Source organism: Pagrus major, chromosome 5 (assembly GCF_040436345.1).
Source record: "Pagrus major chromosome 5, Pma_NU_1.0".
Taxonomy (NCBI): Eukaryota; Metazoa; Chordata; class Actinopteri; order Spariformes; family Sparidae; genus Pagrus; species Pagrus major.
In genome coordinates, this window is record NC_133219.1 from 6,301,060 (window position 1) to 6,314,024 (window position 12,965).

At 40.5% G+C, this 12,965-nt stretch overlaps 1 protein-coding gene across 1 annotated transcript in view; it reads left to right on the top strand.

Moving 5' to 3' along the window:
* The first annotated feature begins 1,881 nt into the window (after nt 1-1,881).
* LOC140996699 (transmembrane protein 132D) overlaps nt 1,882-12,965 on the top strand; it is a 36,947-nt gene continuing 25,863 nt past the window's right edge. The window contains exons 1-2 of the mRNA XM_073467168.1: nt 1,882-2,040; nt 9,020-9,893. Coding sequence (XP_073323269.1) covers nt 1,968-2,040; nt 9,020-9,893 — 947 coding nt within the window. The 5' untranslated portion in view covers nt 1,882-1,967. The remainder of the gene's footprint in view (nt 2,041-9,019; nt 9,894-12,965) is intronic.

Below are 12,965 nucleotides of genomic sequence, written 5' to 3' on the forward strand. Positions count from 1 at the left end.
TCTCAGCCTTTCTTAACACACACCATAGTTGCTGTTTCTGTGTGTGTGAGGAGCAGGTAAATAGGAAGGGATCTAAATGATCCTACGGCAGCGCTACAGCATACTGGAGCAACCCCAACACACAGATACTGCTGCTGCTGTTGCTGCTTATCACAGTGCTGCAGTGCTAGGGAGGAGCTCAAATAAGCTCACAGCAGTAGCTTGAAGCAACTTCCTCCTGTCTCCAGATACTGAGAGGTTTGGTCACAGACACTGTGTGTTGATATGTCAGTTAATCCTCTGTATTAGTCAATAAAGTCCCATTACATTTAGCTCCACAAGTCTGCAAACAAGTAACTTTTGTTGAAGTAAAAGAAGTCACTGAGTTCTACAACTGAGCTGTAAATATTAATACTCTGTTTCCATTTCATGATTTCATTCTGCTGAAATCTGCCCCTGCTCCCGAAACATTCTAAAACAGAAAGTGTGGATGGATGCATGAATAAAAATTCTACTCATCATGTTCTCTTTTAACAAAATGAGCAAAAATGTGTTGAAACCTTCTAATTTCTGATGCAACTGGGCTGCAAGCAGAAGTCAGTCACTCACCTTTGCTTTTACTGACATGAAAACTCCTCTTAACCATCAGAGGGCACTAAAAACCAGCCTGATGCACTCAAACATTCAGAGCTCATTACATTTTAAATAGCAGTGGAATTAAAGCTGATCTATTCTTTGATAAACAATATGTAAAAAAAAAAAAAAAAAAAAAAGGGTTCAAGGTTTGGTTATATTTATAATGTAAGAGAAGATTCATCGTTAACCAATCTCTAAATTTTTAATGAACAATAGTAATGAAGTAAGTGTGATGAAATCAGGTCCTAATTAGCCTGATTTGCCCTGGTTGGATTGTGATTTTTACAGCCCATGCACTCTATCAGACAAAGTCTGACAAGGTTGCAAGTGATCAGCCATAATTTGGGGTAAAGAATAAAAAAGTTAGACGTTAAACAAGGCAGAAAACTGAGTGAAATGATGTTGTAGGGAATTATGGAAATTCAGGGGAAGCCAAAGTTTCTTTTTCCAAATTGTGTGGTGATGCAGTGTATGTAAATTAGAAAATCATTCCATCATTAGAGAATTATCAAGTGGAACAAAAATAGGAAAGTATTGATTCATATTTTCTACCACTGGAAATACTTTTCTCTTTTATTTGTATTTGTTTAATCCTACTTTTAATATTTCTACATCATAAAGACACAAGATGAATCTGAGAGACATCCATCATGTCCATGCGTCCAGTTTGAAAGTTTATCTTCCATAATGTCCAAACACTGCAGGCTTCACTGCACTCTGGATCCACATACAATGAAATCCCACATTAAGAGATTCGGTGATCAGAAATCAGCAGTCACATTACGCTTGATCATTTCTTCCGACCTGACATTTAAACCAACGCAGGGTTAATCCTACCAGCAGCGCAATGGACGCGGCTTCCTGAGCGGATGAACAGTGACAGATGATGAGTTCAGTGCCCTGAGGATTGCGCACAAGACAGTCAGTGATCTGCTAACAGCCGTTTAACACCACAGAGTCCCAGCCGCGGAGGCAGAGAGGGAGACCGCGCAAACTGGATGACTTGTTGAGACAACTCGCTGATTAGGCTGACATCGATCGAAACGAGACATTCTCCTACACAGACTCAGCTTGAGACTCCCACATCTCCTGACCGGACTCTTCAGGAGGGACATCTCCAGGATCGTTACGCACAACTTTTACGCACAATCTGCCGATGAACACATCTCGATGCGCTGTCCGTGTTCCGTGCAGAACGGATTACTACAATTTATACTCCCACAGGTGTGATTATGTTAAGCATGCGAACTGCAGAAATGGATGAAACGATCCGCTTCATACTCTGCTGAAACGAGACCAAACCACGGACACTGGGAACGAGTCTGGAACAGCGAGCCGCGCCGGGTGCCAAAATGAGCATTTACTATCAGAGCTGGAGGATCTTACACATATTCTTTGCAACAATTACAGCAGTTCTCACACAAGGTAAGTGTCCTGAGAGTAATTGGTTGTGCGTTGCGTTGCATTTAAATCTAAACTGCCCATCAGGGACGAGTACAACACCAGTTTATAAGCCAAAGCGCGATGTATTAACCTGAAGCCTCTTGGGACTCTCACTGTTTAAGTGTTTATACTGTGTCCACACAGCTCACAGCTCATTAAACCAGCTGAAACCAATGGGCTTTTTGCATGTCCCTCTTGTGCACATGCGACTGATGGGAGGTTGGCCTTTACTCAGCAAAGCCTGCAGTGAAACAACCTCCTCCAGAAGTCTAAATAATATATAAATGTCCTCATTTGTGCCACAAACTTACATCCCACTCCACAGTGATACAGCGTTCAGTGAGCGTAGCATGAGCATACCGTTTGTGTCTTATGTGTGGCAAAGCGGTGTCACAGCAGTGAGTGGGATATAAAACATTCAGGATGAAATTGGTGAGGAGTAACAGACTTGATGGTTATATTACAACTCGTGCTGGCCTTAATGCTCAGTACTTTGCTTCACTTTTAAAGTATTACTTTCCCTTATGAGTGTCTGTTGGAAAACCAGGGAACCCAATTTTCACAGCAAGGCAAAAAAGAAGCAGACAATCTAAATTCCAAACTTTTATAATGGAAAAAGAAGAAAAAAGCACATCACAAAGGCATTTACTCTAAAGCCTATAACTGCCTTGTAGATGGCTATTTCCAGGGAATGAAGGCTGGCTGATTTGTGTGGATAAAAAGATGATAAAAATGGAGAAATTGTGGTAAAACAGATTTTTTAAAGCAGCTTTAAGAGTCTCATGAACATGGCAATCCCTACCAATCACTGCACAAGCTTAAGCCTCTCTCTCTCTCCCTCTCCCTCCCTCTCCTTATCTTTTCCACCCTCTCACTACTCAGGCCATCAGAGCATTACATGCTATATGATCAGTACTACATCATCTTTATATGTTTGTATCAAGCACTTCCAACAGCATGGACGATGAGAAAATGCTGTAAAGACTGCGCCTCGTGAGATCTGACTGATAAGAAGTGCTGTAGTCTAACATTTACCCTGCTCTGGGTACACCGTTTTAAGCACATAATTCACCATCATAACTTGAGGTAAACGGCATGACAACAAATCAGAAACTAAATATACTTCTAACACTAACAACTGATCTTTCTATTGCATTGTGCTCATTGGAACAACCCCAAAATTTGAGAGCACAACTTCTGAACTCAAATTTTTTTGTGAATTCTCATTTAATTGGAACCACAATGCTCCAATTAGACACAAATAGCAGACACCACATTGTAGCACTGCTTACCTTTCCAACACACGATGTCTTCCAGATCTTTTTGGATCCCACTTTCAACATGACCTTTGATAATTAACTACAATGCTGAAAAATACTTTTGCAGCTTTTTTTTTTTAAAAAAAAGAAAATCCTGGGAGAACTAACAGCTTGTCTTCCCTGCTCATTACCTCCTAAGATGACTGCTCAGTGTCTAAGTGTTCCACAAAAGACTCAAATCGTTGTATTTAACAACCTATTTATGAGCAAGCAGACCGATCCGCTTGAGACTTTTTGGTGTTTCATTAAGAGTCAAAAGATAAGAACACATCGTCCTAACATCAGCACCAGACAGAGAATGTTGTCTGTTACAGGTGCTTAATTAGTTCATTAGCATCTGGGCCACTGCCAACATTTTAAGGCTTTTGTAATTAGTTTATTCCTCGATATGTGACCCATAAAAATGTTCAAAAGCCTTCCCAGGAAAGAGAAACTTTAAGACACAAACAACCCTTTTATTCTCCCAATTACCGATTAAAATGCAGACATCCACTGTTGTCTTCTGTGATGCTATTGGGAGTCGACTCACTTCTGCAAGCTGTTTCGCACATATGGTAAAAGTCATTACTGCACATTAGAATTCAAAGGGCTTGCCTGGGCTTTGTGCATTTTAATAGAATAATACAAAGATTGATTACAACTGAAGAAAAAATGCAAAAAGACAAGCACACTGAGAATAAGTTAGCTGACATGCCTAAAGATTCTAATATAGAGCCTTGAAACAAACTCCAGGGCAAACTGTAGCTCATTTGATAAAACCGTGTTTTTATTAAAACTGGTGATGAGGAAAATTATTTTGAAATGAATCTGTAAGTCTCAATCCCAAAGTAAACTTTGGAGATACACCACTGAACACATTTCAGGGACAGTACCACACTTTTCAGAGTTAAGTACCAGGATTATTTTCTTTTTGCATTTTACTGCTTGGCTGGAAAGTTCTTATTGTGGCTAATACGGTGACCCTGAGGATCAAAACACGACATTTTAGAAAAACACTGAAAACTCTGAAATGTAGTTCTGTTTTATAAAATGCCAGTGTGTTTGGTGAAATGGTGTTTTGTCTTCTGAAATCTTGTTATGTTTTCTAAAATATTGTGTTTTGTGACCTTCAGGGCCACTATAGACCAGACAGAAAAACACATCTCAGCACAACTGCGGAATATTTTTCACATGAAAATTTCTATTTCAAAAAGACACATATTCAGTTTGCAAAGAAAATCAGTACCTGAAGCTTACTTTCTTTGACCACTCAATGGTGCTTCAGTGCTAGTTTCAAATAATGTGATAAAAAAACAACTCCTTTATCTAATTTCATACAGGGGGCATTCTCATTTGGACGCAGAGAGGCATGAACAAAGATTTGATTAACATCATGTGATTTAAACCCTGGCATAAAGGGAATCTTGTGTTTTTTTCTCCACAGAGAAAGCACTTAACCTACATACTGTAGAGTAAAAAATAAATTAAAGCAACAAGGCATTGAACATGTTCAGTTTGCAGGAGAGCAGTGTTGGAGAGGTGGCTTTTAGAGGCGGTTGTAGCATCTACACGGCAACACTGATGCTTTCTGACTCGGCCAAGGAGGGAGCGAAGCTCAGGGTCCTCAAAATGAGTGATTTGAGAGGCTGGAACAGCTGGTACAGCGGATTTGCTCTCATGTTTATCAGCTGAGGGCAGAACTGTCATCACGATGAGATGACCAAAAAAGAAGAGTTTTGCTCACATTGGCTACTTGTTAAAAATCTGAAATATTGGCAGAGGAGAGGGATACATATCTTAGCCCATGAGTCATAAACAAACTGTGCCAGAAAAGTCTGCCACAGCCTTCACAAATAGACTTGGTCTTATAGCAACCCAGTCCCCAGAATAAATGTTGTCAGTGTGTGTTTCTGTAAAACCACTGATATGTTGAAACTTGACATTTTTTTGGGTTGAAATTGTGCATTTATTTAGGTTCAATTTTTAATTTTATTTGTGACAACGCTGTGCTTATACTCTGGTTACATTTAGGCACAAAAAACACTTAGTTAGGGCCAGGAAAAGATCATGTGTTGGTTTAAAACACCTGTTTTTGATTGCCACAAACACAGCTGAAGATGTCCAAATGTGCCGTCAAAACAAGAATGTTTTTGTTAGCCACAAACACCTCTGGAGGTCTCATTAAAACCGCCCAGTGTTGTCCCAGCTAACTCGGCTGGAGATGTCCCGACGTCTCATCAAACGTCTTTTCTTTGACTGGAGATATTCAAACTTCTCATCTAAAATATGTTTTTTTTTTCGCTCTAGTATGGCTAGAAAATGTCTCGAGGTCTTGTTAAAAACACCCAGTTCTGTTGCCACAAACATGGTTGGAGATGTCCTGGCTTCCCGTCAAAAATATATATTTTTTTAATTTTTTTGCCACAAACACAACTCGAAATCGTTCCGAGGTCTCGTTAAAACCATCCTGTTTGGTTGACCCAAACAGGGCAGGAGATTTCCTGACTTTCCGTCAAAAATATCTGTTCTTCCTCACTGCAACTGGATGTCATACTTGCAAATGTTGAAGTTATATCTCCTAGTCGGTCACTGGCTTCACTTCCACCTTCAGACATGAATGTTAGCTCATAATCATGAAGTATGAATGTGAAATGACATGTTTTGTTTGTAATATGGTACGTAGCGAATCACTGGTTTGTAGAAATGTTAAGTGCCAACATTTTATCCTGCCCATGGACTGCTTACAGTATGCATTTATTTAAATTGTCTCCTTTGGGTTTTTTTTAAATGAAAAGAGTGTGAAATAACAGGAAGAGCACAGATGACCCATCAAACACGACTGTAAAAGGGATGAGCTTGCATGTGAAGTACTTTGTTGCTACATTGGCAATGCATTCTCCCTGCAGGAGACAGTGAGCCAGTTTATATTCACTCCAGCCAGAGCTGCTGCCAGCCCTGGTATTAAACAGCACATCTGTCACTGTGGCCACTGGTAGGCTAAGCCAGAACAGCCACGTTCCCAGCTCAAGTCTCTCATGCAGAGTGTTGCCCACTCTGCGAACATGACTGACACTCTTGTCCGTGTGTGGACGAGAGGAAAAAGACGACGTCTCTGTTGTCTTTCTCCGAGGGCTGCTCGGTTGACATGATTGTGACGCACAGTGTAGTTATGGCTGTGTGAACTGTCAGGCCATCATGACGGGCTCTTTGCTGAGGTGGATGAGCGAGGATGAAAAAGCAGAAGGGACCGTGATAGACAGACCTGTCAAATGCCAGCAACCATAAGGGACATGACGACTGATAATGACAGCTTCAAACCCTCCTCAATGGATAAATAACTATTAATATTTCAGTGACTTACAGCTCTACAGCTTATCATCACTTCATAAATCTTCCACGGGTGTATGGATATAGATATGTTCTCTGTCGTCAGACATTGTGAGTTTTGTGGGATGATGATTTGTTTATGTCTAAAGCTGTTTTTTTTACTATGCTAATGCAGCTTCTTCCCTTTTGCCATAATCTACAGAGTAAACACCAGTGTTTTTTCCTTCATTCACCAAGTAGGGCAATTAGCCACCAGATAAACAAGTGCACGGTCGGGTCAGCTGCTATAATCTTCATAATTCTATCAAAATGGACGTTTAATGAGGACACATGATGGCCGAGTGACCCCTTCCTCTGAGGCAAACACTCACCATTAAGCTTTTAAACCAGATCAGAGAATATTTGTGCTGTTGATTTGTTTTTACTCACTCATGAAAAGGTCATTCAATGCACTTGTGATCAGTATTTAACAGTCAGACAGTAACTGTTTTAATCGTTGTACTACTACACTGTCCAACACGAAACAACTGACGCATGAATACACTTTAGTGTCAAATAGACAATATTTTTTAGATAGCTTTACATTTTCAATAGAAACATCGTCTTTTACTTCACATAGTTATGCTCAACCACACTTGTTTTTCATGGAGGATCTGCCGTGTACTCACAGCCTGCTGACAATCTGAAAAGCCATTTTAATCCCAGTTTGTGATGGCTGATCTCCACCTTGTGCCAGATGTATCAGATCCCACCTCTACTCCCCATATAGAGAAAGCAGGTCATCCATGAGAGAAGTAAAAGTGGGGCAGTGGAAGTGAACTATGGAAATACGACTTTGAAAAGGTTTGAAAAGTAAATTTGACAGGAAATGTCGTCACAATCTTTTGAGATTATCTTTCTGCGACGTGATTAACTACCTGAACAAAAATTAAGAGATGGTGGAGAAGGGGACAAAAATGGGGAAGGGTTTTGTAATACAATTATTTTCATCGTTCATTATTCATCAATTTTTTTCTTGATTAATTCATTAGTTGTTTGGTCTATAAAACAAGAATTTTTTTTACCTCAAATCGATTAATTATTCATCAAAATAGCCAATTAATTTATCGATTAACAATTTTTAGCTCTATTGTAATTTGTCTTTTCTCTGACTTTTTTGGGGAGAGTATTGTTTAATCACGTTGTGTGAGGAAGGTTCAGTGAGAATATTAATAGCCTTGTGAAGGGCCTTTTTTTCTCGTCTCCGCGTTGGCGATAGCCGTGACCTCAGGCATTATGTTTTTGTGTTGTTTGTTTGTCCATCTGTCCATACGTATATCTGTACATCCCATTCTTGTGAACGCAATCTCAAGAACGCCTTAAGGGAATTCCTTCAAATTTAGGACAAATGTCTGCTATGACTCAAGGATGAACTGATTAGATTTTAGCAGTCAAAGGTCACTGTCCTCTCATGGCGTCTCATTCTTGTGAACACAATATCTCAGAAACGCCTGGAGGCAATTTCTTCATGTTTGGGACAAAAGTCCACTTGGGTCAAGGATGAACTGATTAGTTTTGATTGGTCAAAAGTCAAGGTCACTGTGACCTCACAAAACACATTCTTGGCACTCAACAATTCATACAATAAGTATGACAAACAATTTTACATGTCAACCAGGATAAAAAGAAGAAGTGATGACATTGTATATCCAAAAGGTCAAACTTCACTGTGACATCATAATATTCTGCAAAAGATGCCCTGGTAGTTATTCAACACTATAACTCAGGAATAGAAACTTGACTGGTGTGTTGAGGCATACAACCACTAATTCTAGTTTACACAAGGTTCAGCCCCCCACAACTAGAGCCATACTGATACATCAGTCATACAATTTATTAGCTGATATTAGCTATATTGGTATCAGCTTATTTTATCCACTATGAGCCAATATGAAAACTCTTTTTACAGAACATAATGATATTGATGCTTTGGGTAATTTATAATTACTCAATTCCTACTGATGTTATTTTGGACAAGAAAGTTCATTGTTAAACTGCAAAATATCCTTCCTCCATTAAATATCTGTCAGTGTTTGATACATATGTATAATAGGAAAACATTTGATGATGAAGATATGATATTTGAATCCCCACTCAGTTGGCCTAGTCTGACTTTTTCCTTCCTGGAACTTTGCTGGTACGTGTCAGAGCATTTTAGTGTCAAACACAGTGGAGAACTGAATTCATTTCTTCTGTTTTTTGTTTGAAGTAGATTTCTGGCTGATAAGAAATGTGGCACTATCACATATTCCCATGGCTTTTACCAATAAGTGTCATTTTCTATTTTTACCTTTCAGATTTGAGCAGTAAAGAGCTGCTGGACAGCAGGAGCCCAGTACTCAGTGCCTTCTTGCCGGTTAACTACGAAGTGCGAGATGCTGACTACCTCTTCCTGAAGGAGGCTGGGCAGGACTTCATGAGGAACTCCAGCATGCAGACTCACACGCAGCCCTTCGTTATCTTAAGAACCAGTCGCCAGCCAGCTGTCAACGCCAGCTACGGCACTATGTCCACAGAGCAGCCTGTGTCCCTGGATCTTGTCCAGTCGGTGCAGCTCTTCAATGCTCCAGAGGTCTCTACTTTCAACTGGAAAATCCAGGCCTTTGTGCTGACGCCTCGGGTTTTCTCCTCCAAGCCCAAAGTGCGCGTGCTCTTCTATGTTGCGGGGAGGGACTGGGGCAGGGGAGAAGGAACTGTGGATGAGCTACCATGTGTGACAGTGTTCGCATTCTGGCAGACCCAGGAGGTGAGGGGCTCCTGTGGCATGGGAGGCGAGAGGGGAACCTGCATGGCTGAGCTGGCTCCTGCGCCTGGCTGGTTTGCTCCAGGGTCAGAGGGCACCAGCAGAGAGAGGCAGGACCCGTCTGCTGGGAACCCTGTGGAGCTGTACTACCAGGCACAGCCCAAAGTCAATGGGAAGTGTAATTCTGTGGATGGAAGTCGTTGGGGAGGCTCACAGCAGCAGGCAGAGTATGTTCCCCTCACTCCCATGCAGAGGATTGGCAGCGTGCGTCTTCTGCAGGTGCCAAAAGGAATGGCAACACTCTCCAGGCTCAAGCTTGGCAATGCTATAGTCATACGAACATCCTCCAAACCGCTGAAGAAGACCGACATCGCCACCTTCTACATACTCATGGCCAGCTCCGCTCAGCTGACCAACTTCACTCTCAGGTAAGACTTACAAACATACAAATACTTTGCGACTGTACACTTTTCAGGTATCTGTGCTTAACTATTTATTTGTCTGACACATTTTTACTTTTCCTCCCTCGTTTGAACACAAATATCTGTACTTCCTTCTCTTATATTTTCAAAACAGGCTTATTACTTTAGCTTTCATGCATTTGAGGGGAATTATCGATTATTTTTATTTTGCGACATTGCACGCCACCTTCCCAACATCACAAGACTGATTTCAACCTATCAGTGCATATCATGCACGGCAGATGCAGCGAGACAAAACAATGTAAAAGATGTAACAAGATGTAACAAGTGGGAAACAGACAGAGAGGGAGACTGGAATGGGGAGTCAGTATCTTGTCTCTAGAGACCCTGCAGCCTTCTGCCTGGATTTTTTTATTTTCTCACTTTGTTTCTGTGTTCCGGACACTTTACCAACCCAAAATGTTAGTATTTCACTTGCTGGGAATGAGACTCAACAATCAATTATCTTTGTGGTGCATTTACGAATGGCTCGGACAAATCCTACTGAATCTACCTTTAAGGTTAATAGTCTTTGAATTATATTAATATGATGTGAGGTTCAGTTAGCTTTGGACAGAAATGGTCGGTAGAAATGTCCTTCAGAGGGACACTTTTTACTTTTATACTTTGAGTATATTTCGGAGCCTGTACTTTCTTACTTCTACTTAAGTAAAGAATGTGTGGACTTTTGCCACCTCTGGTTTTCTGTGGTCAGACTGGCTTTAATGTAAAGATGCATCACCATACACTGAAGTGACGTACTGCCTCTGTTTCAGAGGGCCCTGAAATTTGAATTCAAGTCCAAATAAACGAGTCAAGTCAATGCAGGGAATCTGTTCACTGACGGTATTAGTCCTCTTCTGTAATTCTTGCTCAAATCCTGCACCCTCAAAAATAAGGGACTGTTGGAGGAAAAAAGATTTAGCGTGGATTACGGCATTTCTCTGAAAATATGATAGAGGTTATCTGTCTTTCCTGGAACTGTGGTAGGTTATTCAAGTTGAATTAGAGAAATAAATGTTTGAGTGAGCACAGCCTGATGACATTAAGAGTTGTACTCATAGAGGTTAACATGGATCACCTAGAATCACGTGCAGCAGTGACTCAGTGTTGCTCTGCTCTAAAGGGTATGCTCAGGATCTGTGTTTTATCTATATATAACACAGATCCCACAGAGAGCCAATGAATGCATGAAGATGATGGGGATTATCAACATGGCTCAATTTAATTTAAGGCTCTTTTTCCATTTGGCTAATGTTCCTGTTTGACCTGAGATGGGAGCATTTGTAATGGCATCTTAAAGCAATAATTATTCCTCTGAAGGTCTCTGTGACATCCTTGGCAATAGAGGCTAATTTTCCTCAGATATCTTTTTAAAAAAATGTTCCTTTATATTTCCCAAGAATCAATGCCTCATCCTCCGCTGGAAGAAGCACAATACAAATGAACGGAAGAGAGAAAAACAAGATTTAGTCTGTTCTCATGGCTTTTTCTCAAAAGCTGTCAGTCTTCAGGGTGAAATGATGCAACATGGGAGACTGGCACCTCAAAACTGGATTTAAATTAAATGCCTCCTTCTTGCTCTCACCGTTTCATTGATTGGTTTTCATGGTCATCCACAGCGTATTACCTTTTTATTATCATCATCCCAATGGAGATCAAAGAGACCGGCGTTGCAGCGTGGCTAGATTTGTCGAGGTTAGCTGTCAGAGCAGACAAGAAGAGATTTACGCTAGCTTGATTAGAGGCTGATTTTTTTGTTATTATTCAAGACATTATCTGCTTTACTCCTAGCTGGTGAATAATGGACTGTCAGGAGGCGTGAAATGCGTTTTTTGGCATGTCTCAGTTATTTATTTGGTTTGTGTGTAGATTTGAATCATGAGTAAAGTATGTCATAAATCCTTCCTTCAAATGCGGTTCAGTTTCACAATCATAAGAATGTCCATGTTGCTGTGTTGTTGAGTGATTTCAAGTAAGGTATCGTGACTGAAAGGAAAAGTTCAACCAAAACTAAAAAAATTCAGTCATTATCTACTCACTCCCCCATCAGGTGAAGTTTCCCCAAAACATTTTTGGAGCTTCACAGCAAAACAGTGTTAGAGCATTCTCTTAAACAACTGAAGTAGCTGGGGACTTGTTTTCAAAGGTAAAAAACACAACTGAAACTAGAATGGCACAGTAGAGCGCATACATCTGCCAAGGCCCCACAGTCTCCTTTTGTACTCACTCACAGATACCAGCCACCTAAATACATCTGAATTTTCTTTTTTACCAAAATGAAAATGTCAAAAAAATTCCTGTACCATAATGTTAAAGAAGGTAAGAAAAACCAACCCTGGATCTGTCCTTTTATTCATTATTGGGGTCTATCAGCAGTCTATTTAGCGGCGGTAAAAAACATAAAATGGCTCCATACAGCGTGTGCATTATAATCCAAGCTTTCATAAGCCCTGAGATCCCAAATTGATTTGAAAATATGTTCTTTACAGCCTTTATAAAAGGGCCTGTGTTGTGTTGTGCTGGGAGCCGAAAGTTAGTGTATGTTTGCAGACTCTTAATCTAAGTTACTAAATTAACTTTAGCTGCTGTTGCTCTCTGTTAGCGGCGTGGAGAGAGGCACTGAGTCGAGGCACTTGAGAATGTGCATAAAATCACATCCTTTGGACTGTCGTGGTGAATCAGACTTGAGCCCTTCAAGAAGAAATCCACAGTCCAGCAGCATTAATCAAGTTAAACAAATCATCCACAGGCTTGTATAGGTCTCATTTTTCACATCACTTTACGATCCGCTCACGTATGGCCAATAAAATAGTGATTAATACATGTAAATTGCTGCAAATTGTCACGTGGAGCCCCTTTAAACTAAAATCTTCACTGTGGCTGTAAATCTAACAGCTCACAACTGATCTGAAGTGGGTGCATAAGCTTGACTGTGCATTGAGGCTGGAAATAATGTCTTTTCATATCATTTTGGGATCTGAGGGCTTACAGAGACTATAAATACGCCAGGCAAGGGTTGTTTTTCGGTTGTTTTTG